The sequence below is a fragment of the Lepidothrix coronata genome, unplaced genomic scaffold, assembly GCF_001604755.1.
Source record: "Lepidothrix coronata isolate B3197 unplaced genomic scaffold, Lepidothrix_coronata-1.0 Scaffold58, whole genome shotgun sequence".
Classification (NCBI taxonomy): domain Eukaryota; kingdom Metazoa; phylum Chordata; class Aves; order Passeriformes; family Pipridae; genus Lepidothrix; species Lepidothrix coronata.
The window spans coordinates 497,184-525,020 of NW_016690238.1; the positions used below are offsets into that span (position 1 = coordinate 497,184).

At 46.8% G+C, this 27,837-nt stretch overlaps 1 protein-coding gene across 2 annotated transcripts in view; it reads left to right on the forward strand.

The window, feature by feature from the left end:
• Window positions 1-205: 205 nt before the first annotated feature.
• Window positions 206-27,837, forward strand: part of CSNK1G1 (casein kinase 1 gamma 1) — a 53,060-nt gene continuing 25,428 nt past the window's right edge. Inside the window, exons 1-3 of one of the 2 annotated variants that reach the window (XM_017816967.1) lie at window positions 206-246; window positions 4,783-4,852; window positions 22,987-23,138. In XM_017816967.1, the coding sequence (XP_017672456.1) occupies window positions 23,040-23,138 (99 nt within the window). In that variant the 5' untranslated portion in view covers window positions 206-246; window positions 4,783-4,852; window positions 22,987-23,039. The remainder of the gene's footprint in view (window positions 247-4,782; window positions 4,853-22,986; window positions 23,139-27,837) is intronic. The other variant, XM_017816968.1, reaches the window with a different exon arrangement.

Sequence of the window (27,837 nt, forward strand, 5' to 3'; positions counted from 1 at the left end):
AATTCCCTTGTGCTGAGGGGAAGGTGGTGTTTGCCTGCCCTGCTGAACTGCTGCAACTGATTATTTTGAGGCTTACACTTTGTTAAAGGCATTGTGGGGAATTACAAAAACAGCCCTTTGGCAGCAGTGACACTCTTCCTTATTGTGCCTCGAGCTGCGAGTGCTGAATGTGGAACTAAAAGATTTTTTTCTTCTCTCCTTACAGGTAAAAATCTCTACACCAATGAATATGTAGCGATCAAACTGGTGAGTAGAAGCTTCAGGTGTCCTTAAATGACTCGTACTTCATGTTAAAAATTCAGAACAAAAGGAAATTTCTCACTTCAGACTCAGTGCTGCTCTCACCCTCAGCTAGAATGACTTATTAAAGCTAACATAAATTCTTAAGAACACTAAAAGCAAGGGAAGAACCCATCCTTCCACCTGCTGAGTGCTTTTGGTATCTAACTGGTCTGGTGTGTAGCTGTCCTACAGCAGCGAGTGAAGAGCACTGAGGGTGGGTTTGCCACCTCTTTCTGCTCCATAGCTTGAGCCTTCCTGTTCAGGAGTCCATGGATTCTCCAGTTGTCAGAGCATTTGGTCAGGAACCTGGCATGGTGCAGCCTGCTGCTCCGTGTCTTTGGAGTCAAGAGACAGGAAAGAGGGAGTTTCTGTGGTTCAGATACCCTTGGGGAGTAGGGCACAGCTCAATCTGGTACGATGCCGAGAGGCTGCAGGTGCAACAGGCAAAACAAGATTCAATTTGGTGAAGGTCAGTCTTTGGCTGCTGTGTGTGACCAGGAGATACAGTCACATCATCTGTGATATCTGGGGGATGGGGAACTCCCTAACTTATAACACTTGCAGATTTATAAACTCACAGCCCAATAGTTTGTGTTTATGCCTTAACTTTTCCTGTCTATAAACTAAGAGTTTCCTTGGTCCCTGGAAGTTTTCAGATTCAATTTCTTCAGGTGATGTGCTCTCTTCTCACCCGAATGCTCTTTAATCATGATCCAAACCCTAAAACCTGCAGTGAAAATTGTGATTCTAGCTTGATACTGGCAGCAAACCTGCCTGTTTGTCCTGGTGATGCTGTCTGGCAAAATGACAGGAATCACTCCAGTTACAGAAGACCAAGATGGATGTGTTGCATTAATTGTGATCACGTTCGAGTGCCACAGATTCCATATCTCTGGCATTCTCCTTATGATGCACAGTAGATGAAAAATAATCAGGGCTTTGCAGGTGAGACTTGTTTTCGAGACTGTTGGCAAATGTCAGAGGATATTCCCCAAAGTAAATAAATAAACACCTGCAGTGGAGTTTAGGATCAGAATTGCAGGATGGTTTGGGTTGGAAGGAACAGTTAAAGATCATCCAGTTCCACCTCCTGCCATGGGCAGGGATACCTTCCACTAGACCAGGATGCTCCAAGCCCCATCCAGCCTGGCCTCGAACACTTCCAGGGATGGGGCAGCCACAGCTTCTCTGGGCAACCTGGGCCAGGACCTCCCGACCTTCACAGCCAACATCCCAATATCCCATCTAACCCTGCCCTCTGGCACTGGGAAGCCATTCCCCATTGTCCTGTCCCTCCATCCCTTGTCCAAAGTCCCTCTCCAGCTCTCTTGGAGCCCCTTTAGACACTGAAAGGGGCTCTGAGGTCTCCCTGGAGCCTTCTCTTCTCCAGCTGAACACCTCCAGCTCTCCCAGCCTGGCTCCATAGGGGATGCCCATGATATGGATCCCCATGAGGAAGGAGGACTGTTGGTTTTTAAGCAATAGAAGATGTGCTGTGTACACAGACAAGGTGTTTTATTCAGTCAATAACGCTCCTAATTTGCTTTCAAAGATACTCCTCCAAAGTTATCGCATTGAAAACCATAAGTAATAGTCCAGGTAAAACACAGCTGGACTACTCCAAAGTCTTTTTTTCTTTCAAAAAAGTGCCTGCAGTGACACCTCCCAGCAACCTGAAGCCTTTCCACAGCCATATGGCTCCATGGCATTGCCTCAGGCTGCCTTAATCTGACCTATTTTTCTGGTCGTGTTCTTTCCTCTTCTTTTCTTTTGTGTCCCCCCAAATAACTGAGTTATTTGCAGTTACTCTGCAACACATTTCAGTTTTATTTGCCCTGTTGTGATTCAAGCTTAAAGATCTCTGGTCCTTCCTGTGTGAAGGGCTGGAATTACCATCTGATGACCATCCAGGTGTTCACATACCTGCTCTGTTTTGGAGAATTTTTATGAGGGAACAGTAGAAAAGGTGGGGGTTCCTTGGTCTCCTAATCTTAGAGAAGATTCCTCAGGAGTAGGAATTACTTAGCCTTGTCAGCAGCAAATATGCTGCTCTTACATGTGGACTTAACTGCAATTTCCTTTATCCTTCAAATAATTCCTGGATTAGTGGTGGAGTAGCTGCTTTTGATGTACTTGTAGGCAATGTTTTCTTTAATCTGCATTGTTGGACCAAGTCAGAGCTCTGCTCCAAGTCCTTCTGGCTGTGAGATTCTCTTCTGCCACTTCAGCCCTGCTGTCTCAGCGATTCCTGCCTCCTCTCATGATGTTAAAGCTGGAAAATGAGGTTTCTTTTGTGGGGTTTAGGTTTCTTTTTGGGGTTGAGGCTGCACCTTGGAAAATTGCTGGCAGTGGAGATGAGTCCCTGTGTTCTGCCTTCTGTGGTGTCAATGTATAGTTCCTGGTCCTGCTCTTCAATTGAGTTCAAGCTGAGGTCAGGGGCATCTGGTTTAATCTTCCAAGGGTTTTCAAAGCTGGATTGCATATGGTAGGAATTCCTTCCCTGGAGGAGGTCAGCCTGGTGACGTTCAGCTGTAGCCTGGGCGCGGTACCAGACTGCACCCTCTCGTAGCGACAGTGGCACCATTGGTTCAAGCTGTGGATTTTCGGCATTGGACAGCAGCAGTTCGGTTATTTTTGCTGCAAACACGACATCTGCCAGCATCCCTAAGCCCTTGGTCTACAGGACAACCATCTGTTCTGGTATGATCTTCTCGGAAGCTGCCACAACTCTGGCAAACGTCCTGAGCTCAGGCTCCAGCAGCTCCTGCTGCAGCAGTGGCTCGGGACTCCTCCCCTGATTACGTCATGAGCAGCATCACATCCTGCTACATCAATCCTTCCACCTTTTCATTGGGATAAATAAACTATTCCCTGAACAGACTGAGTTCCTGTTGCCCTGAATCCCTGCACTCTTCAGGTGTCTGTAGACTTTCCCTCAAGCCACCAGTAGCAATTATCTTAATTTAAATGTGACTTACATAACAAACTAGTTTGTCTGTTGCTTTATATTTGCCTTCAGTGCAGGTTCAGTTTTGCCTTCAGAATATTTTTCCTCGTTGTTTTTGAAGTAGTTGGTCATCTCTTCTCAGGGATGACCAGTAACAGGACCCCAGGGAATGGCCTGAAGTTGTGTCAGGGGAGATTTAGGTTGGATATTAGAAAAAGGTTCTTCCCCCAGAGGGTGGTCAGGCACTGAACAGGCTCCCCAGGGCAGTGGTCACAGCATCAAGGCTGACAGAGCTCAGGGAGCGTTTGGACCATACTCTGGGACATGTGGTGGGACTCTTGGGGATGGTCCTGTGCAGGGCCAGGAATTGAACTCGATGATCCTTGTGGGTCCTTTCCAACACATCATATTCTGTGATTCTGTGATAATTGACTTCTAAAGCTTTTAAACATCAGGAACGTTGGACTTGATGACACTGGAGGTCTTTTCTAACCCCAGTGATTCTATGATTAATTGATAAACAACCAGGAGCATTTGTTCCCCTTGCTGGGAACAAATGATGGATGACTTGAGCTGGTGAGGAACAGCTCAACTGGAAGTCAAATTGCCTGAATTCCTGGACAAAAATCCTACTTCCCACTTCAAAAAAAGTGTTTAACATGGAGTTCACACCCAATGTGGACATTAGTCTTACAGTGCAGATCAGAGGTCAGCGAAAATCGAGGCCAATGTTAACTTCTATCTCAAAGCTGCCCTGGCAGTCGGTGAACCTGCATCTCTGCCTGTCCCAAGTGCACAGTTTTATTGCAAATGTAATTACTCCAGTCTCTTAATCCTCTCCACATTAACTTTATATTTTTAGAAGCCCTGTAATCTTGCACATTAATGCCTTGATGGATCGTGGGCATTAAGTCGTGTGCGTAAAGCGCAGATGAGTAACAGTTGACAAATGGAATGGTTTGGGTGCATTGCAGACTTAGCCATTTGATTTTTTTTATTCTGTGCATAAAAATAGAATATTCTTGAGTGCTTTGAGATGTTTGACTGACACCTGCCACTGGGTGGGGAGACTTGTTCCTTTTACCCACTGTCTGGCTGCGTTGTGGTCCTTGCTGCAAGCAGCTGTGGGCTGACCTAAAACACACACATGACTCAACATTTCTCAAAAATACAGGCTGATGACCAACAAAAAAACCCTCTGGGCAACCACAGCGACCACAAAGTGAACTTGGGCTCGAGCCTTTGCAACCTTGACTTCCCTCTGCCAATGGCCAGGGTCGTTCTTCAAGGACCAGGAGCTTTGTGGATTGATTCTTGAATGTCACTGCTGTGAGTGAGCTTTATATTTAAATGAGGAGGTTATTTCTCCTGGAGAGAGCAAATCTTACTGCTTTTTGTTCTCTTCTTATTTAAATGACCTGTAATGGTGAAGTCTGTTGTTGGACTTTCAGTCTAGAGCGTTTTAATTATGCACAGTAACAAATTTTCAAGTATTGGATCAAACTTTCTTTCAGTCAAATTGATTTTAACCAATTTCTTTATCTCTGTTTTAGGAACCAATTAAATCCCGGGCACCACAACTTCATTTAGAATACAGATTTTATAAACAACTTGGAAGTGCAGGTGAGTAAACCTACCTTAAGCTTATCAAGAGGGATTTTTTTTATTAAATCAAACGTCACCATCATATTTGTTATCTAACTCTGACTTGAACTTATCGATCCGGGCAAATTCTGTCAGCCTCACACAATTTTTGGAAGAGATTTGGGTGAGAATAAGATCATCATGATGATACTGGGTCATTGTGTGGACCTAAAACCTTGGGTTAGTGAGGATTTACTGATCTGGGAAATACCCATGTGAGTGTGTTTGTAAAACATTGGGTCTATCAATGGATGGAAGGTTATTTGCTTATAGAGTGACCTTATAAAGGTGATAAAAAGTCTTAAAATCTAGTAAATTATGTAGGAAGCAGAAAGCTTTCCTAATAAAAACCTGAAATACTGTTTTCATTGGTATTTATTAAATCATAAGAGTGTACTGGGCTTGGTATCTTCTGTGTGACCATAGTCTACAACAAACAGGAGAAAAATAGATAAGCCAAAGGTGTGGAGTTTTTTTATTCCTCTTTTTCTGGCAGTTTCTGATTTCCCTAATACAGGACTTGAGTTGTGTCTAATAGTGTTTGGATTCTTGTTCTGTGAATTTATGGTTGATTTTTAAACCTGAAGGGCCTTTTATCATGTGCTGTTTCCCATGCCAAGGATTTCTACAGCCTTCCCACTGCACGAAGAAGTGAACCAAAGACCTTCTCTGCTTCTTCTGTGCCTTGATCATATATTGACTTTGGGCTTTGCCAAGTTTCTGCCATTGCTGTAATTTTTTTACACTTTCCTCTGACTTTATTCTTCCTATTTTCCCTGAATGGACCCAGCTTCCACTGGCAGAGGATGTACAGTGGATATCCAAAAACACTTTGGTAATAATATATTACTGAAATACTAATTTGAACTCCCTGCTTGAGTTCTGTTGGGGCTTGTGATCTCTGGGATAGCCCGGCCCATGTGTCTTGTGACACATGTATGAATCCTAACCTGTTTTTCCTGTGCCAGTTGGCTTCCTACCACTCTTTAAAGATGTTATTGAGGAATTCTAAAACTGATCAAAAGTTCAGGGCTTGGCTTTCTTTTTGTTAGATAAAGTATTTTTAATGGGTTTTCCCCTGTTCCTAATGAATATAAACCTTCTGTCCTGTAATGCTCACCCATTTAGGACATTCATGGAATCATGGAGTAGTTTGGGTTGGAGGGGACCTTAAAGCTCATCTTATCCCCCCACTGCCATGGGCAGGGACACCTTCCACTAGACCAGGTTGCTCCAAGCCCCATCCAACCTGGCCTTGGACACATCTGGGGATGGGACAGCCACAGCTTCTCTGGGCAACCTCTGCCAGGGCATCACCACCCTCACAGGGAAGGATTTCTTCCCAATCTCTAATCTACCACTGTCTAGCATTTATCAAGAGACTGTTGAGAAGCCTCATGAACAACCTGACTATTTCTATCTCCGTGTGGTCCCATGGGCACTGCATGCCCAGCTCTTGGGAGCTGTTGGATGCCATTAGAAGCTCTTGCACTACAGTTTTGCTAAAACACCTGGAAATGGACCAGGAGGTTGGGTGATGTGAACCACAGCTCTGGGCTCACCATGAAACCTGGAGTCCCACCGGAATAAATTCTGGTGGAGTCAGGCTGCCAGGAGCAGGAGCCTTGACTCAGTGTCTGCACGGCACGTGGAGGGTCAGGGGAAGAGTGTCTGTCTGTATGAACAGATTGGAGCTAAATATGTGCTGACTTTGGGGAAATGGAGTGGTCTGTTCCCAGTGATGTTGGTAACGCTAGGCTCCCCTAAATGGTCCTTGCTTCAAAACTGCTCAAACAGTCTTGAACTTCCAGTAGGTTCGTCTGGTTACTTGGAATTATCGTGCACTCGCCAAACGAAGACTGAAAGTGTCCAAACCCATGGTGTGCATGACTCAGAGGAGAACAACAGGAGCGTTCCATGTGACACACTGCTCAATAAATTAGCCAATTAATCCTGCCAAATGACGTGGCGCACTGTGAACCTCCCACCGCTCGCTGAAAAAGTGAGACTGGTGAGAGCTCTGCTGTGATGCCACGGTGGCAGCCTGGTCCTCTCATCAACACAACTGCTGCCTTCAACTGCGTGTGCGACCAGATGGTCTCAGTGAGCGGCGTCTCTGAGACGTCACAATTGTCATCACCTGCAGCATTTGGAGAAGAATGGGGTTTTCTTCCTAATGAGAAGGGTTTTAGTAGTGATTTCCTTCTTCTTGAATGCTCAGAAAAAACATTTTTTAAGCGTATTGCTCTTGGATAGTAATTCTAGGAAAACTCATTTTGGAAGGGATGTACTTGGCCATGGATCAAAGCCTGAAGGATGAATGTGGGTATCAGTTACCTGCTTCACTTGACATTAACCAATACTAGTGAAATTAGTCTTCTTTTTTTCCTTTTTCTAAGCTATTCAATCTAGTTTTGCATTTCCCTTGGTGCAGTTGTAAATAGCCCAATGATTCAGAAGAGAAATCCTGGATGAGCTTCCGTGTGAGATGTTTCCGCGTGAACAGAGGAAGCTTTGGGAGCTACCTCTTCCTGAATTCAGCAGCAACTCTGTGGCTTCCTGTGCCACGTGCTCCATCAGCATCGATGTTCAAAGACTCTCTGACAAGGCACCAAAGCTGCATCTGTTCCTTCCCAGCAGCACCAGCTTCTCCGCCTGCCATGTGGCTTGGATGAGCATCACGAGTCATCTTGGATTAGCCAGGGAGCAGACTGGATTTTGTGTGTCTCAGACATCTTAAGGTGTTTCACACTAGATCAAGTTATACTGGAGGAGGGAAAGGTTTGATAAAGGGATCTAATCTATAGGAATGTGGCTCTTTTTGGTGCTTCTCAAATCAGCTCAATACTGCTGGATGTATCCACTGGATTCAGAAGTAGCTACTGGAGATAGTCCTGGGTCGGGAGTAATCAACTAAGACATCTCTGATGTGCTTGTGAGGGTGATTGGTGCTGTCTCTGATATTTCAGTGCTTCCCTGTATTAAGAGAAATTAACAGCTCCCCTATAATTCCCTTTCCTGCCCCTCTAAGAGGAGGAATGTTTGCTTATTGTTTTCCATGATTCTTCCTTGAACTTTTCTGCCCCCCCAGAAGTCGAGTGAGGCCCTGCTGCACAGTGACCATCTGCTGGCTTCGTCTGTCTCACTGTGGAATTAAATATTTAATAACCCAAAATAGTGTCTCAGTGCTTTACCTTGGTGTGGGCAGCGGAACAGAACAGAGCAAAGCGCGGGCACGGAGTCAGAGACCTGATGGTTGGTCTGTAGGGTGTCCCAGGGAAGGACGAGAATTCCTTTAGGTTTTAGCAGTCTGGGATACGATCCATTTGCTCACCACGATAATTGGAATAGTTTTAACAATCTCTGTGCAAACAGGTTGTGTTCCTGTCATCAATCCTCTACGGTGTCATACTGAACTGTTTCATGTTTACTCTTTGTCCTATAACCAACTTGAGCATGCACCAGCATCCTGATGGGATTCATCCTGGCCTGCGCTCACATCCTCACCAGGATCTCACTTTGCTGGTGATAGCACAGTCAGTCCTGATTTTTTTCCTTCCTGGGTAATACCTACCTGTGCAGGACATGAGGAGCACAGTCCAAGGGTGATGGGCATTCCCCAGAATTAGGCTCTTGCTCTACGATCCTGGCTGTTCCAGGTGTTTCCTCCTCCCAGAGGATGGTTCCTTGTCTGCTGAGCTTCCCCTTGCTCTGAGGCTTTGTACAGCATCTTGAATCCGCTGCTTCCAGACCTTAAGGACAAGAGGAGCTCCCCTCCAACTTGACCAGATGCTTTTACATCTCAAAGTGCTGCTGGAAGCAGTTCAAATCGCCAGCATGTTTCCAGTGTTGGATCAGTCACCCGAGCTTGGCATTTGTCTCCAGTACTCAAAGTTTGTGGAGTAAACTGAGTTATTTGGCCATGATCAGACAGAGCCAGCTCCTGGCTCCTGGGATGCTCCTGTTTCCTGGGCAGTTGGTACCAAAGGACAAAGCTTTGACTTTGCTTGAAGTGCCTTCTGCTCACCCAGCAGGACTCTTCTGCTTCATTTGGGGTGAATAAAGAAGTTCCCTAGGCTTGCAGGAGCCCTGCAGCAGCCAGATCCTACTGGTGGCACACCAAGGTCTTAGTGATTCCTTTGGTTTGTGGGCTCTGTTTGCTTATGGATAGCAAGAATGGTTTGTTTGTTTCAAGGCTGATTCCAGGTTAGAAGAATCTCATCTCTTCAGAAGCTTCTGGGGTGAGTCCAGGGAGATACTCTGAGGGCTGGAGCCCCTCTGCTCTGGAGACAGGCTGGGAGAGCTGGGGGTGTTCACCTGGAGAAGAGAAGCTCCAGGGACACCTGAGAGGCCCTTCCAGTGTCTAAAGGGGCTCCAAGAGAGCTGGAAAGGGACTTTGGACAAGGGCCTGGAGGGACAGGACAAGGGGGAATAGCTTCCCACTGCCAGAGGCAAGGTAAGGTGAGACATTGGAAAAAAATTGTTCCCTGTGAGGGTGGTGAGGCCCTGGCCCAGGCTGGCCAGAGAAGCTGTGGCTGCCCCATCCCTGGAAGTGTTGAGGGTCAGGTTGGACAGGGCTTGGAGCAACCTGGGACAGTGGAAGGTGTCCCTGCCTATGGTAGGGGGTGGAACGAGATGGTCTGTAAGGTCCTTTTCATCCCAAACCATTCTGAGATTCTGTGATTCCAACAGTGACCAGTAGATGTACAGGAATTATGTTTGTCGGTTTTTTTGTTACTGCATTTCAAAGCACCTCTGGCATCTCTCCCTCTTGTTGCTGAGACCATATGTGATGCCTTCCCTGTAAGCATCACCTTTGGAAGGTAATATGGAGCACTGCTTGTTTCCAGGTTCCTTGTGGCTGCATGGAGCCGATGATGGAGCTTCCACATAGTGACAGCTTCTGCCTGTGCACATCATGTGCACAACTCATGCATTTTTGATTCAGTAGTAGTTTATTTTTATATCAGCTGGCAGATGAGTCACCTTCCCCCACCCTTTGCAGTCCCACCTTGGCACATGTGATTCATTCAGCCCAGCTGGGTTCTGTGCCACAGCTCTGGAGCCAGTGCTCATCCCCAGGATGGGCAGGTGACATTGGCAAGTGGATGCTGGACATCATGAACCTCCACAGTGGCGTGGTGGGAAGCAGGAGAGGAGTCTGATACGCTGGAGAATCCCAGGAAACCGAGATCTCTGCTGTCCCCAGCCCACGCAGTGGATGAGTCACAGTGTAGGAGCAGAATGTTCTGAGTCAAGGAGGGGTATGTCGGTACATATAGAATATTGACGGATTCTGTGGTTTTGTTTTAACTCCTGCTCTGTAAACAAGTTCACCTCTAATGAAGGATGGAGTCGGTGTGTTTACTTTGGGCCCTCTCTCTGTTGCACAACTCTCCCAAGCTCAGCAGTCTGTTTACTTGTCGGGAGGTAGGACCGAGGGAAATGAAGGTGGTATAAATAACTGAGCCTTTGCATAGTCTAGTCAATATTTGCATATATATTCTCCAGTGTGGCTGAGTGTCTGCTGCTCCATGCTGCCTGTGGAGTTGGCTTGTTGGGATCGCCTGCGTTGATCGCGTTCTTCTTTATTGTTCTTGCTTTACTCACACACTTTGTAGGTACCGGTGTCCTTTATGGAGAAATTCTTTCCGTGCTGGTTGCACAATGCTGTCACTCACGTGGTAATTAGGGATCATTTCGGTAAGGCTCGTTATAGGATGGATGTAAACAAGTCGCCGTGGTAGAGCACTCTGCCAACACCGGCGATTTCACGGGGAGCTGGCTGTGCCCAACACTCTTCCCCGAGGGAGCTGGAGGAACTCAAGGCCACGTGAGTTAGTGCCAGAGGTCTACACCCCTCTTTAATTAAGGACTGTGAACATACCCATTAGTCGTGGCTGCGGCCACTTTAATCTTCAAAAATCCCACTCCTTGGAGTGCCACCTTGATGGAAACATCACCATGGCCGGGAGCTGAGCCAGGTCACCCCTCAGCTGGGTGATGGTTTGAGGGAAGGTGGAGCTGCTGGGTGGGGATTATCGTAAAATCACAGACTGCTTTGGGTTGGGACTTTAAAGCCCATCTCGTTCCACCCCCTGCCATGGGCAGGGGCACCTTTCACTAGACCAGGTTGCTCCAAGCTCCATCCAGCCTGGCCTTGAACACTTCCAGGGGTTGCCCCTCTGCACCCCAGACTGGGTTTGGACTGGTGTGGAGTGACACATGGCTGTCACCTGAGGTACTTTTGTGTCCTGCTTCGTTGTGTGAAATGGTTTGTTCATACCTGTCACATTCCAACACTCCAGAGGAGCACTGCAGCCTCCTTTGAAATACTGGAAATATTTTAGAATCCAAGTGTTCAGTGACTATAAGCATTTAATAAGTGACTCATCTGTGCAAGGTCATACAAAATTGACATCTATTTGCAAGGAAAGCAGCTTGCATCTTTGGGCTGCATCTTGTGTCCATCATTCCCTACATCATTCCCTGTGATAGACCCGAAGTTTTGGAGGTGTTGGGTTAATTTCCTACCAACAAGGAAAAAATCTTCTCCGTTCCCAAATCCTGCACTGAAACGTGCCCTTGCTGACAGGTTGGTGATGCTCAGCACAGAGATATGGTTTCATTCACCTGAAAATGGCCTTTTTAAGCAAAAAGTGGAGGCGCCCACACTGAGCTGCACCTTAAGGAATGGTGATCAGCAGCTTCATTGTAAAGTCACGGTAGTCCAACGAGCTCAAACTTGAGGGATCTCGGACTTCAGAGCTTTTGAATTGCAGGATGAAATGTTGTGGATTATTGTAAGGTGCCTGATTAGAGCCTGCTGCTTCCAGAGCTGGCTTGCTGTTGATCTCCAGAGAATCGTGTTTTGCTATCTAAAAATATTTGGCTTTTTTTTCATGTGGCCATTCCCTTGTTAGGAAGGGCTTCCTGAGTGTGCACATTTCAGCATCTCAGCATCAGAAGTTTTGACTTCCTAGGGCTAAATTTAGGTTTTGTCAATTGGAAGTTACCAGATGCTTTTAAAGCAAGGCCATTAATATTTGAATATGAAATTAGGGCAGTTTCCTTTTTATATTCTGAGAAGTCCTCGTGCATCTCTTACTCTTCCAGTATTTGTGGCAGTGATCACAAATCAAACCTCAGTGAAACCAGGCAGCTGAAGAATGCCTTTCCTGCAGATACTTTTCCTTGAAGCCTGACATGGCTGTAAACTGGTTGGACTCATGTGAGTCATCCCAGATGCCTCGTTGGGTTGTCCTCGTAGTCAGCCATGTGCGCTGAGAGCAGGTTGTGCTGGCCAGATGCTCTGAGGGTCCAGCTGGGCTAAAGGAGAGGGACAGACAATTAATGGTGATGGTCCCTGTGCTGCTTCTGGTGCTTTCTAGCAAAACCTGAGCTGAAATATCTCCTTCTGGCTGGCAACCCAGGGTGTGCTTGGGAATTGGAGTGCCTTAGCCGTCAGAGTGGGGAGGTGAAGATCAGAGAACCACACACTGGTTTGCATTGGGATGGGCCTTAAAGTTCATCTCGTTCCTCTCCCCTGCCATGGGCAGGGACACCTTCCACTAGACCAAGTTGCTCCAAGCCCTGTCCAACCTGGCCTTGAACACCTCCAGGGCTGAGGAGGCCACATGACCCACGATGTTTGAAGATAAACTTTGGAATTTACATTTACACTGAATGGAAAACCTAGTTTGGCAGTTAGGGCCAGGATCATTAATAAGGATGTAGGAACCAGTTGGCCTTGCTGTTCTGCTTGTCCCCCTTTTCTGCCCCTTCTCTGAACATTTTTCAAGCCATCAGGATGCTGTACTTAGGAGCGAATTAAGGTCTAGAGCTGTAAAATCTGATCCATTTTCAGGAGGGCAGCTGTTGCAGGTATTGAGCCTGCCTTGATCCAAACAAAGCTGATTCCCTTTTGGAAGGTGGGTGCCTGATTTAGTGGGATCCCTTTCAAAGCAGCAGAGGCATCCTACACACACCAGAGGTTTTCAAGGTGAAACACTGAACTGTGCCAGCGAGGTTTGACACAAGTGAAGTCCTGGGACAGAGGGCTGCCCACCTCCCAGACCAGCTCTCCCATGGGTTTGGAGTTTGCATTTCAGAGCTGTGTCCTGCCTGCTACTGAAAAAACCCCTCTGCTTGGTAAAAGATAAGCCACAGCCTCTCCCCTGAGTCTGTGATGGATCAGAGGGAGTTCTGCAGTTTTGTAATAATTTTTCTGTCTGAAAATGGCAGTTTTTCCATTAAAATTCCATTCCTACCCCCTCATGCTCGGCTCTCTTAAGGTGAAACAGAGATGATATCTGGAGGTGGGATCTCATTTAGTGCCTCTGAACTTCTGTTTGGCAGTAGGTTCTCCTGTGATAAGAGGGAGTGGGAGGTTTTCCCTCAGGCTGGAAGGACCGTGTGGGTAACACTTTCCTACTCATCTGAAAAACCCCCTTTTCCCTCCAAACCTACCACAGTTATGGGACTGATGAATGCCCATCTCTTGGCTTGTTGTGGGGAGTTCATGTGCGTTTGACTCTCAGCATCCATCACTTACTAGTTTGATGCTGCTGCAGGAGCAAGTGCCCCCCCTCCCAGTGGGTCAGCATGAGTGTTGTGGGGCCATGTGCACCCATGTCTCTGCAGGCAGATCCCAGCACACCTGGGAGATGGCACACAGGGCTGTGCTGCCAAAAATGCCATCAGATTGTCCCACCATGGTCTGGTGTGAAGCTGGCCTTCAGCTGCCTGAGCATCACCTTACTCCGAGCACCCAGAGATTCTATGTCTGATGTGACTGCTGCTTTAACCTCACTGAATTGGACCCATCTGATGTCATCCCAGACCCAAATGCTTTTGGATCAATGCCAAATCCTGCCTGGACGTGCCAGTTTTGCCTTATGCCACTGTGCCAGCCTGGCTAGAACGACTCTGGTCCCTGCACAGAGATGTGGGTTGGAGCCGAGCTGTAATCCAGGCTGTCAGATCCCTCAGTATTGTCTCTGTGGTAGTGTCACCCCCTTGTGTCACATCCTGGCTGTTGCCCAGGGACCTTAAAGCATCACTTAACTCATGCTATGGCTTTCTGGCTTGTGGATGGGGAGGAAGGAGGAGCCGATCAAAGCTCTGCCTCCAGCCCACAGTCTCCAATGGGAATGAGCTGAGGAAGGGCAGGAGCCACTTGTGACATGGTGTGATCAAATCAAGATGGTTCTCTGGGCAACACAGGAGCAATTCAGCACAAGCCTTTTATTATTGCTGCTTTCTTAGCGTTTTTCACCTGCCTAGAAGGAGCTTCTGTCTTGGCACTGCTTCTGGAGTTAAATTTGGGTGCAGCTGAACATTCTCTTAAAACCAAGAACTTCTGGCGTTGATTTTTCTGAAATTTATACCTGTCATGTCATTGATATGCATCACTTCATATGCATAATGTGCACATCTTCCTCCCAAGGAGCAGCACTGTGCTCTGTGACCAAGGACAGGACCCGAGGGAATGACTGGAGCTGTATCAGAGGAGGGTTAGGTTGCTATAATAACTGCAGGTCTTTTACAATATCTGGCTCCCAGCAAAGTGCTGATATGTGATGTCCTTTTTGTAGTCTTTTCCTCTGGGAAGTGAAGGTATTTAAACGAAGCTGGGTGAGCTCTGCCTCCTCTGTCTTTAGTCTTGTCATGTGATTTGGAAGCTGGGAGGAAGGTGATGAGTGTTAATGGGAACTCAATGCTCCCAAGCTGTGTTGGGGGTGTTTAGGCTGGGTATCAGGAAAAGGTTCTTCCCCCAGAGAGTGGTCAGGCACTGAACTGGCTCCCCAGGGCAGTGGTCAGAGCCCCAAGGCTGCCAGAGCTCAAGGAGCATTTAGACAACACTCTCAGGCACAGGGTGGGATTGTTGGATTGTCCTGTGCAGAGACAGGAGTTGGACTTGATGATCCTTGTGGGTCCTTCCAGCTCGGGATATTCCATGATTCTATGAAGTTGTTCTTAAAGGAAAGAAAATAACTCTGTGATTTCATCTCAACTTCGCTGTTACCTGGTTAAAAAGAAGTGGCCAAAACCTGCCACTTGACTCTCTCAGCAGGTAGAGCTGACGCAATACAGGAATTGCACAGCCAAGGAAAACCAACTGGGAAACAATTTGTGTTTGGGTTTTTTGGAGGTTTTTTTTGGCGGGGTGTTTTTTGTTTGTTTGTTTGTTTTGGTTGGTTTGACATGGTCTGGCTCTGAATGCCCAGCAGAGCTCACCCAGCCTGGGGACCTGCAGGGAAGGAGAACCACAGAATCACTGAGGTAGGAAAAGCCCTCTGAGATCCTTGAGTCCAACCATTCCCCCAGCACTGCCAAGGCCACCACTCGACCCTATCCCCAAGTGCCACATCCACACAGCTTTTCAGTCCCTCCAGGAATGTTGCTGAGTGTCTCCACCTCTCCCTGGGCAACCTATGCAGTGATGTTCTTCTGCCCCTGTCTTTGTATTGCAGGTGTGGGGGAAAAGGTAGATAATTAAGCTGGAATTTAAGCTAGAATGTTTTGGGGTAGTTTAAAATAACTCTTCTAAAATTATATACTGGTTTTATCCTTATTTTAAAATGTTGTTCTATGGGCCAGCTGCTATAATCACTGAAGCAAGAGGTTGTTGCAAAGGGTATATTGATATAAAATCCAACAGTAACGTGGGGATTGAAGTGCAGTCATTTTCCTTGAGCCCTAGAAATGTGAATTCCATCTCCTGAAACTTGCCAAAAAAGCAATTTATTGTGCTATGCTTTATTCTTTTGTATTTGTCAAGAATTGAAACAATTTTACGTGACTAGTTTAGTTGTTACAGCTAAAAAACTGCCTGTGAATGGGATGTTCCTGGGTAAATTTCCCAGATTTTGAAAGTTTTCCTGCATTCAGCCTTTCCAGTAGGGCTGTTTCTCCTCCCAGTCTTTTTTTATCTTTATGAATACAAATGTGAACGTCCTCTTGGTACCCCCTCTGCAACTGCTTCTTCCTTTGTGGATGTGAGGAGTTGTTTAATAGAGTCAAGCCATGATGTCAGGAAAGCAGCTTGTACCACCTAAGGAGGAAGAACTGCCACCCCATTCTAATAACACGGCCATCCTGAAATTTGTTTTTCTGAAATTGAAGTAAAAATCAAATAGTCTGGATTTTTACCAGCAGCGAGAACAAATATGTTCTTCCTTCTGTCCTTCTCATGTCTGTTTTTCTTCTGTTCCTTTTTCCACACCTTTTTTTTTGGTCGATTCAAATACTAACAAGCTACTCAAAACACAGCAGGGCTTAAATACATCCTGCATATCCTGAGAAGATGCACAAAATATGCTGGAGCGAGGCTGGAGTCTCGGGGTCCACGTGGACCTCGTTGGAGATGACGGTAGCTCTGTCTCCTCACAACTCACTGTTGTGCTCAGTGTCACCTCTTCCCATCAAAACTTGGCTTCCTCTGCCATCAGCAGGGGAGAAGATGCTGAACCAATATTTTCTTGTGGCTTCCCCATCCCTGGAAATGTTCAAGGCCAGGTTGGACGAGGCATGGAGCGAGGCATGGAGCAACCAGGTCTAGTGGAAGGTGTCCCTGCCCATGGTAGGGGGGTGGAACAAGATGAGCTTTAAGGTCTCTTCCAACCCAAACTCTTCTATGATGAACTTGTGACATTACCCTGGTGTTACTTCCCAGTACCTCTCAGGTTCAGAGTGTTTGAACTGTACCTCTTCCACATCCAAGGGCAAGGGGAAGGCCTTGCTCTGCTTCTCCTCCCTCTTGGAGGTGGCTCTGCGCCTCCTCACCTGCCAGTGGACTGCACTGGAAGGTCCTGCCACAGCCATTCCTGCTGGGCAGGGGTGATGGAGCCTGCAGCATTTCCCAGGAGGGAGATGATTCATTGTCCAGTCCAGGGAGGAGATGTTGAGAAAAGCTGGCAGTGGAGCGCCAGGTGTCTGGCAGCAGCTGGAGCAAACGGAGCAGGAGGATGCTCAGGGGCAGCGTATGTTGCCTGGTGCTCTGGGCAAGTCTGATTCCTCTTCCCCCTGCTCAGATGAGTGAGAGAGAGAGAACTGAAAGTAAATCCTGGGCTCTCAAACCACAGTATCAAAGCTCAGGAGAGCAAAGAAATTATTCATAAACTTTACACTCGTAAGCCAGGCTGGAAACACTCATGCCTGACCCCCAGTCATGGTGGTCATCTCTGTGAATCAGAGCGGTGGGAAGGGAGCTGCTGCAGAGCTGCCTGTCCTCTGGCACCGGCACTGCTCCAACCCCACTGCTCCAGGTGGATATTTCTCTGTGTGTCTGTGGGATCAGTTCGCTATTCTTAGGTTGTTTCCCTAATCTGATGCCGGTTCCAGGTTTTTGAAGCCTTGGAGTGGTTGGAGAGATTGTGGCAGACCCTGCGCTGTCACACTGAGCTTCTGCTGGAGTCACAAATTACATTTTCTTCTTGTTTGCCTTCGCATCTCAACTGCTGAGTGTTTTCTGGCAAGAAACAAGAAAAAATCCTCTCAGTCACCCAAAGTCTCTGTCCTTCCCCAAGCTCCTCCAGTTCAGGTTGAAGGTGAAGGGCTGTATCCCAAAGCTTTTGCAGTATTATTTTGAGGGAAGACATCTCTGAAATGCATCCAATCAAACATTCGAAAGACCTTCAGGACAACAACAAGGCCAGGTTGGATGGGCCTCTGAACAGCCTGGTCTAGTGGAAGGTGTCCCTGCCCATGGCAGGGGGTTGGAACGACATGATCTCTAAGGTCCCTGCCAACCCACTATGAACTCTGTTCCCAGTAATGAACCTATCTCAACTTTTCTTTCCTCTTTCTGTTTTTGAAGCAGATTATTCCAAAACCTGAAGGTCAAAACAAGCTTTTTTTACTCCCAGCTCACAGGCATAACCCGTTAACCAAAGTGCTCAGGTAGATTTTCACAGGATGTGTTTGAAGAGGTTAAAAGCTGAGATCTTGGCCCAGTTGATGTTGATCACAAAGCTTCTCTTTCAGCCAGGATTTTATTCTGATCTGAAAATTAAGAGAAGGGTAGATCCTCATTAGTGTAATCAGCTTAAATGGGTAGACTACTCTAAAGCAATTTGTTTAATTTGTTTGGAACATGTTTAATTTTAGCTATAGATGTTCAGCTCTCGCACAGTTGCTATTTATGCTGTTCATCGTGTAATTTTGTGTTCTGTGATTTGTAAAAATAAACTTTCTGCTCTGAATGGGAATTTTGAGACAATCTGCGGCCCATTCATCAGCCCTGCTTTAAAATCACACAGAACTTTCTGTGCACTGCTGCTGCTGGTGTGTCTCTGCATCCTTCTCAATGAAGAAGAGTTCTTGCTGCTCACATAGAGTGTGGTTTTGTGTAGAGCATCAGCCCTTTGTTGGATATTGGATTGATCCCCCCTCCCTCTGTTTTGGGTATCTAATTTGGGGTTAGCTCTGCAGTAGAGCTCAGTGTTGAAACCTGAGTGAAGAGAGGGTCTGAAATTCTTCTGTAATTCTTGAAATTGAAAACATCAGCTTTTCTATTTGGGCACACCACATGGAAGGGCAGCAGAAACCAATTCCCCTTGGGAGCAAAAAACATGGGTGATTCAGATACTACTGTACTGATCACTTTTCACAAACTGTGGATGTCTCCTGGTTATTTGCTCTGTGAGGATGCAGTTTCTGCCTCTCCACTGGTGTAGGTGCCACATGTAGCTGCTTGCAGTTGGGTGTCTTTTGGGCTGCTGGCTGTTGTTGAGGTTTATTTGTAGCCTCTCGTGGTCATACACAGTGTCTGTGTGCTCTGCTGCAGCAGATGGGTCCTGCTTTCCAGGCCTGCCATGTGGGGCAGGTGCTGCACAGTCTGATTTCCCTTGGGCATAACCTTTGACTGGCATCTCTGCCCGTTGCCATTTCATAGCCGGTCCTAGAAATGATTGTGTGCCTGGAATGTCTGTGTGCCTGGACTAATGTGGCTTCTTGGAGTGTGCTGGATGCCTGAGGAGCTCTTGGGGCTGTTAGTCATGATGTAAAGCAAGACAGCACGACTTGGATCAGCCAGGATGGTCGATCTTGTGATGGAAATTTGCTGAAAGGAGTTGTTCTGGGTGTTAATTCTGCTCAGATGAAGCGCTCTGGAAGAGCAGTGGTCCTGCTGTTTGTTACTATTCCCATTCTTGCATTCAAACCCAAGCCAAGGTTTTTTGGGTTGACCCAACTTACTGCTCAGCCCCGTGAGCACGAGGAGGTGATGGGACGGTCCCTTTTGGTGGCAGCCCAGAAGCAGTGAGAGTTTAGGAAAGCCAAGGCCAGTCTCGTGGGGCTGCTCAGGAGTGTGGGGGAAGGAGAGTCTTCGTTTTTGGCTTTGCTGTCTGCGCTCGCTGTCGTTCCAGCCACAAGGCTTTAATCTCTGAAATGCTTTGCTGGGTTTTCGCTGTGCTCAGCTTGAATTTTTTCCAAGACATCGCTCTGCTGAAGTAGCAGAATTTGCCTGTGGATTCCAGTGCAGCGATCAGTCTGTGTTTATTGGGGTGATAAACTTCCCGTGAGAGCGAGGGTGGAGCGGGGCCTTTTCCATGTAGCCGAGCCAAATCACTCAGCAGCAAGACCAAAGCCGTTAAGCAAATTGAGATGATTTCTGCTTGCAGCAGCCTCCACTGTAATAAAGTGCTGTTCTCCAGAGGAAAACCTGCATGTGTCATGCCTGGATTTTCTTCCCTTAATTTGTTGCTCCTGTTTAATGCCATGGAGCAATTCCTACTTTCAGTGTGATTTCATGCATTAATTGCATTAAACTGATCATAGTTTGTACTTCAGGTGTTGAGTTTACCTTTGAGTTCTTAAGATGAGACTCTGCTCTGCCAGTGGCTTTTCATCCTGCAGTCTTTGACTCCAGAGCTGCTCACCTGCAATATGGCACCTTGGCTTTGTGTGACCTTTCCAGTCCTCTCCTGACACCATTAAAAACCTGAAAGCCAACAGCCCAGACAAAAAAGTCCTTTTTCCTCCATCAATCTCTCTTGGCAATGTCCTTAAGTATTTACAGGTCTGCTGGTGATATTTATGGAGTTTCTGTGGTTCACCGTGACAATGGACTCAGTGGCACCAGGACACTTGTCCTGAAATACAGCCAAGCTACGTCATGAATTATGCAGATGGGCTGTGGTTAAATCAAATTTGATGCAGATTTTCTTAGGCTGACCCTTTTCATTGTTCTGAATGGGTCTGGAGCTGCCTGTATCTCAAATTCCATCCAGTCTCATCTGCCAACAGACTCCCTTTAGTATGTACACCAAGCTCTTTCAAGCTTTGCCCCTTCCCAGTGAGTTGAGTTGAGTTTGAATGAGCTCAGGGCATGTTACCCTTTGTCTCTCCTAACTTCATTTCAGTAACTTATGTGGAGCTGAGGAGCCCTGGCTTGGGCTGGGAGGCTTCACAGGGCTCATCAGTGATGCTCCTTTGGGTCGGGGACACAGCGATGCAGCTCTGGAAATTAGAATTAGATTACAGCAGTTTTACTCTGGCAAAGGCAGCAGGGAAGTTCTTGACTGCAGGGTTGGCAGCACTGCTGCTGAAAACCCTTAGAGGGAAATCAAACCCTAAAAATACACCCAAAGCTAATAATGTCTCAGGATGCTTTTTTTCACGTTCTTTGGTACAGCCTCACCTTGTTGGAGCTCACACCCAGAGCAGAGCCTTCCCAGAGGTTAAAGACAAGGAGAGTTCTCCAAGCTCTTGCCTGCAAGGCTTTGAGGGGGTAAAGATGAAGGAATTGGTATCCCAAAGAGCACTAAACAGTTGTGTTCCTTCCTTCCTGAAGTGAAATCCCCACATTTTGTGTCTTGCTGCAATGGATCTTCCTGGTTCTTATGCCCAGTAGGAACTGAATTTTAGTTGCAGTGCTCACTCCTGACCAAGTGAGGCTGTAAATGTTCTCCTCTCCATTGCTCTGGGAATGAGATCCTTCACCACTGTAAAGCCTTTCTGCAATTTTATTCTCCCACATACCTTAATTAGCACAGTCCTAATCCCAATTCTTTCCTGATTTCCGCTTTTTGAAACTTGTGGTAGAAGTACTCACTTTATATCTAGAATTTATATTCATCTCAGTTTTAAATGTTGCATAGAATATTCTGTTCTTCTATTATTCTTCTATTGTCTCAAAAAAAGTAGAGATGCTGATCTTTGGGTTAGAGGTGATTATGTAGGCAAATATTCATCAGACTTCACTGAAAACCCAGTGCTTCACCATGAGTTACTTCAAGAACCATCACAATTATTCCAGCCTTCAGCACTAAGCTGATGGCATGAAATTGCCATTTATGTTGATTTGGGGATATTTGAAAGCATTTTGGAGCTGCCTGGATCACGTGCCATCATTGTTTGGCTTTCTGAATTGCTTCTGCATCAAACCATCCTGTTTTCCTGGAGGATTTAATGGCTGTTAGTGCTTTCTAAAGCACAGAGCTCTGTTAGGAGCAGCAGCCTCCCAAAACCAGGTTGGGTAAATGTTTTACGTGGGACACAAAACTCTGGTTAGACAGGGAATTCCTGCAGCACTCTGTAATATCCCATTAATGCATCCCGATGACAGATACCTAACATGATTCCCCGAGTTAACAAGATTAAAACCATCCTCTGGTAATCTTTGTCAAGCCACATTTTGTTCTTTTGGAGCTGTACATGGGAGCACAAGTTCTGTAGCATTTAAGCTTTAGTAATCTCAGCACCACATTTATGACATTGCTGGCAGATTGAAGAGTGCCGTGGATTAACAAGGCTTCCCTAAATCTGGAGTAGGACATGCAGTTGTTGTGTTGCTGATGCACTCCAGCCTTAAGTGTTTCCCTGTTCCACTGCCTGAGAACACCGCGATACCAAACCGTGCACTTAATTAGTTGATTATTTTGCTATTCCTATTATTGATCTCTTATGTAAATAGAGGTGTGGGCCTGCACCTACTTAAAACATGCCATAAAATTAATGATCACGCTGTGTTCAGGTCCCGTGCTCTGTAATTTATGGATCTCTGCAGTGGTGTTCCCCAGGCTCAGCCTTTACACTGAATAGCAGGATACCCTATCTTTGGGGATTCAAGCAAATACCTTGTTTTGACATAGGACAAACCCCCACATTTCAAAACAAAACCCTTCCACTGTGTTTTGGAACTGCTTGTGAGGTGTTGACTGCAAATACATATAATTTTACGAGTGTTACACAGTTGATGCTGGTGCTGGGATGCTGAGTGCTGTGCAGGTGCTGATTGTCAAAATGAGCACTTAGCCCTGCACCAAATTCCTCCTGGATGGGCTGCTCTGATTTACTTTGAACTCAAAGGTAATTTCAGGAGTGCTGTGCAGCTCTGTGAGTGTTCCAATACCAAGGCTGTTTTTTTCCCTTCCAATGCCTTTTAGAAAGCTGAACCACCCAAAACCCCCCTGCCAGCTGAGCATCAACACTGTGTGCTCTTGCTGAGCTGAGCTGGGTGGGAAGGTGGGCTCTGGCTCCTACCAATTGGATGTTAATAGTTATGTGTGTGCACATATGTTTAATGACTATGATCACCTGTTTTTACGTGGTGATAGGTCAAAATTTAAAGCTTTTCTCTATTTTAAAGGAAAAGGATTTTTTCTTCCTTTCCCTAGTATAATAGGAGTAACCATTGTGTAAAGTTGTGCTGAAAGACAAGGGCTGTGTATTATCTTGAGTGACAAAGCAGCCCTTTTTTGGCCATGCCTCATGTTCTCCAAGGGCTATCATCTTCCTAACTGCTCTGACAAGTGCCAACGACATCTGGGCTTGTTCTCTGCCTGGTGTTTAGTGCAGCACAGGGAACTCTGTGTCTTGTTCCCTAAGTCCAAGTCTTCAAGCTGCCAAAGCTCAAGGCTTTCATGTGGTCGTGTTATTGCTCTGAAATCCATTTGTCTGTCCAAGGGTGTAGCTGAGCAGAACCTGCACTGGTTTGGCCTTCAGTTCATTCACAGTGTGTGCTGGAACTTATTTCCTTATTGGGCAACATCAAACAGAATCACTCAAAAGGTAACAGTAAAGCTCTGCCCAGAGAAAGACGTACGTGCCGGAGGAAGGGAATTAACTTTGTCCCACTGACTGATTTGAACTCTGTTCATCCCTTCCAGCTGAAGGGCTTCCCCAGGTGTATTACTTCGGGCCGTGTGGGAAGTACAACGCCATGGTACTGGAGCTGCTTGGTCCCAGCTTGGAAGATTTGTTTGACCTCTGTGACAGGACATTCACCCTGAAGACGGTGTTGATGATTGCCATCCAGCTGGTGAGTGACAGTGGGGCCTCCACAGGGCCACCTGGGTCTGCCAGTCCTGGAGAGCTGAGGATGGGTTGGTGCAGTGCAAGGTTCAGGGCAGTCTGTTGCTTGGAGAGAGAATCTCCTTCTGTTACAGAGTCACAGGATGGTTCAGGTTGGAAGGAACTTTCAAAGATCTAATCCAAACCCCCTGCCATGGGTTGCTCCAAGCCCCATCCAACCTGGCCTTGAACACTTCCCGGGATGGGGCAGCCACAGCTTCTCTGGCCAACCTGTGCCAGGGCCTCACCACCCTCACAGGAAGAATTTCATCCTTACATCCAAACTAAACCTGCCTTCTGTTTAAAAATGTTGCCCTTTGTCCTATCCCTGCCAGCCTTGATAAAAAGCCTCTCTCCATGTTTTTTATAAAAGAAAACTTCTCAGGTGTGAGAAGAACTCTTGCCTATGAAGGCAAGGTCAAGTTATGCTGATGAGAAACTCGCTCCTTGCGCAGCAGAACCAGTGATGCTGGATTCCTACGGACTTGCGTCCCATGTCCCCTGCACAGCCCTACCCCGGTACCTACCCCAGCTCACTCCCTCTGTTTGGATGTCCCAGGAACATCTCATTTCTTACCCATTCCCCAGGACACAGGGAGCACAGCACCTTCCCACAGTCCTACCAGTTCTACTGGTTTGGTGCTGCCGGGCCACTCACAGACTGAAACCTCGCAGAGCGATGGGAGCTGAGCTCTCCTTAGCTAAAATACCAGTATTGGAGGGCCCTGTCTTGGTCAAATTTGGTCAAAATTTGCCAATGGGTTTAAATTACTAACAGTTGGAATATAATAGATCTATGGGCAACATCACAGAGCCTTTAATTTACCTGAGAAGGAAAGGAAGCCAAGCTGGAAGGGGTCTGTGTTAAATGTGAACAATGTGAAAACTGAATGTCCTAAGGGTGAGGGGAACTTCCCTGAGTCAGTAGGGCTAGTCAGTGATCATTTGAGTTTAGCTTTTTGGTTTTCAGCCTGTGGTCTGCAGATTCCCAAGTATATGGGTATCTGCAGATATCCAGATCTTGGATACTTGTACCTTGGGATCACTCAGATACCCCACAGCAGAGTAGGGACTGTATATCCACATTAACAGCTCTGTGGATAGAAGTGTTGCAGGGAAGAGAAGATGGTAAGGGATGAGGAACACAGTCCTTTCCAGGTAAACTGAAGTGTGCCAGAGCAGAATCTTCAATGGAAATTTGAGGTCACAGCAGCAGAAGTTTGAACAGCACCTGCCTGGTATTAGGTTCGTGCAGTTGGGTCTCCCAGGGTGGAGTGGTCAAGTTCTATTGGTTTTGAGTGTTCCTTCATCAGTGGAAAGCCAATTTATGGTATTGGTTTTGATTAAATCAAGTGGCAACAGCTGGCAAAGCCAAAGCTTTAGCTCATGTGACCTTTTGGTTGTAAAGAAGCAAATGAAAGGTGTAAATCCATTCCCTTGTGACTGCTGGGGAAATCAAGACTGTCACAGCAGTGTCAGCTGCCTTTTGTCGTGCCCCAGGGCTGCAGCTCAGCTCTGTGCTTGGGCATTCTTCATTGGCATCATCTGCTGACCTTGTACCCTCAGCAAGCCTGGAGCTCAGCAAGACACTGGTACCAGTGGGAAAACAGATGCTGAGGGTGATGTGGGAGGACCCCAAAAGCAATTGGAAATGGAGGAGTTGATGTTCTCCCAAAGGACCAGGCAGCACTGCTCCTTTTGCTGCGGGGAGATGTTTTAGGACCTTTTCAGTGTTCTCAGGGAGGTTACATGAGCTGCCAGCTTGGAGTGTGCACGTTGAAGGAAACAGATTTATCATTCTCAGGTGTACCCCAGCACCTTCCCTGGGCCTGGGAGACATGTTTCCCAAAGGAGCTGGCATGCACTTAACGTGACTGGAATGAAAACCCTTCACTGCAGCCACAAGGCTTTGGGGGAAATTGTCTTGGATTTATCTTTTCTTGACACTAAATGATCGCAGTCACTGTGTCACCCTCCAGTCTGAGACACATATCAGAGAAGGGAAGTTGGACTGTCAAACTCCAGCGGTTCACATCCAGGAATTACATTTTGTTTTGGTTCTGACCAGCCAAACCTGCTTAAGCTTCTGGAATTCCAGCCATGGGCATGAGAATAAAGGGTAACCACCCCTTGTTCCCCTCATCTTTCTCCCATCACTTACATGTGATGATCCCTACGTCTGTAGGAGCATCCGGTCCTTTCCCTTTGTGTCCAGTGGTCAATTTTTAATGAGAGACATTGTGGAAAGATATTTTTTAATACACATTTGTGTTTGGCTGGCCTTACTGAGCTTGACAGGTTGCATCATCTCAGGACTGCGATGGATCCTTTAATCTGAAGACATTAAAAGATAGAGAAGGAGTTTCTCTAGGAAAAACAAGGACAGCGTTGTTGTTTTAAGGACTGTGATTGCAGAAGAATTAAAGTATAGTTTTATACCAAGAAGGCTCTCCTGGCCGAGGGAGATAGAGACTGGATGATAATGAGTCTTCAAGGAGAGCCTGTCTGGAAATCGTTCAGACTGGAGCTACTTCCTCCATCCTCCACGTGCAGCCAAACAGATCGAGGGAGTGATGCTCCTGAATGAAGCCAAGCTTGGCATTTAAAACCATGGTCACTACGTCAGTCCCTGTAGCCCATAAATCAGGGGACAATGGGTTTTTATTCAGACTTCAGTTTTTCACTCTTGGCCAAGTCCAGCCTGTGCGATGCTCCCTGACAGCTCAGCAGGTCCATTGTGCCAGGCACTGGGCAAACATTCTGGATGTGGTCTGGACCAAGTCGTGGCAAAAAGGTTTCTCATTGGTGACCATCAAAATTGCCTTTAAACAGGGTTAATTTTGTATCTCTGCTGATCTTGAATATCTCTGATATTCAAGTAGGTGATGAGTGGAAGAAGGGCTTGAATTTATCAGGAGGATCTAGAGATGAGATTGCCATTGAGATCAGCTCCTAAGAGTTACCTTTTTGGGAGAAGAGGATTGTTACACTTCCTTCCTTGGCAAGAGGAAGGCAAATGAAAGCATGGGTTTGTTTGGCATCTGGTAAATGTCACAATATCCTCTCATTTCTTCGCCGCAGCGCAGGGGTCCTGCTGTGTGCCAAGGGATTCTCTCCCCTCCTGTGGGTTTCTCCAACATCTGAAATGGAGATTTGTGGCCCAAGGATGGACTGGGCCAGCCCTGGCCATGAAAATCCCTCTTTAATTCACAAACGGAGTCTTCCATCCACCCCCAGTGCTCCTGTGCTTGCTGTTTATCTAGTGTAAAAGCAATTCCAAGTTAGTCCCAGCTCCTCAAGTGGTTTCTCTGACTATAGAATAGTTAGAGCCTGTAGTTCAAACCCAGAGGAGTTGGGCACTGCATCTCTGCATCCAGCACATTTCTGGAGCGGGAACTCCCCTTCTCCCCTCCTTCAGCTGTGCAATGGGTGTAAGTTGTGCCGAGGTCGTGCCACACCACCACTGCTCGTGTCTTCTCAGGCAGTGAGCCTGAGAGGATGATATGGCCCAGATACTCCGCATCACAGCAGCCACAAGCAGGGTGAGCGTCTTGTCAGGGGCAATAAAGCATGGAAGCTGCTCCAGGAAACATCTTTCTGACTCGGAGAGTGTCTTCCACCCGTCGTGGCTCTCCAGCATGAAGCATTCAGGCAGGTGGAAATAAAGAAGAAGGAATATGAAAGACCCCACAACATCTGTCTGTGTGTGGTGAAAGCAGAAAAGGCAGGTGGAAGGAAAAAAGGCAGGTAAATAAGTACCTCTGAGTGCTGCTGCTGGTTCATCTAACACCTCAGCTGTCCAGGCTGTTGTCCTGCCTGATGCAACTTGCTGTGAGTTTTTAAAGAACAAAAAAAAGAGGCTCTTTTCAGGTTGTCTAATTGCTGTTGGGATTTCAACAACTGAGCTGCTCTGGTAGCAGGAACAAATCAAATGAGCCTGTCAGGCTCTGCTTGAGAGCTTGTTACATGTGGAGAGGCAAGGAAGTGCTTTGTTCCACTTTCAAGGGTTGCATCTTCATTTGAATTGCCTCCCGACGTATCTTTTTGTTTCCCAACCTGCTGCTGTGTCCTGTAGATGATTCAAAGCGTGAAGAATGGCTGAAGAGCATCTGCTCTGCTCTGCATCAGCCTGTAATTGATTGGAAATAATGGCTGTTAGCCGTGAAACCCATTTTCCCAGCACACTGAAATCAATCACTGCGTGGAGGGGAGGGGAGCGGCAGCACGTGCCAGTTCCTTCTTTGAAGAGCCTTTGAGCAAGTCCTGTTTTATAATCCTGATTCACCTGCAGCCAATTTTTTCCTGTCTGCTGCCCTCCTTGTAGAGCTGCTTATTTTACAAGGAGTGCTGCCCCCTCCTGCCTGTTCTTTCCAAGAGGTGGAAATGCAGCAGGTTTTCCTTAAAAATCAGGTACCTGATAAGGGCTTGGGAGCTGGATGGAGGGATCACACACACATAGAGCTTTAAGCCAGCTGTGGATCCAAGGTCTGTGAAGAGAAAGAATGATCTGGATTTGCCCCGTGGATTGGTGTGTGGATTCAGCAAGAAATGGAGGAGCAGGTGGGGTTTGTCAGCCCAACAGTGCTCACAGTCATGGCAAGCGGGGTGGTTGGAAGGGCTGATGGGTGTTGGTTCTCTGCTTTTCAGCCTGGGGAGGGCTGCCTCAG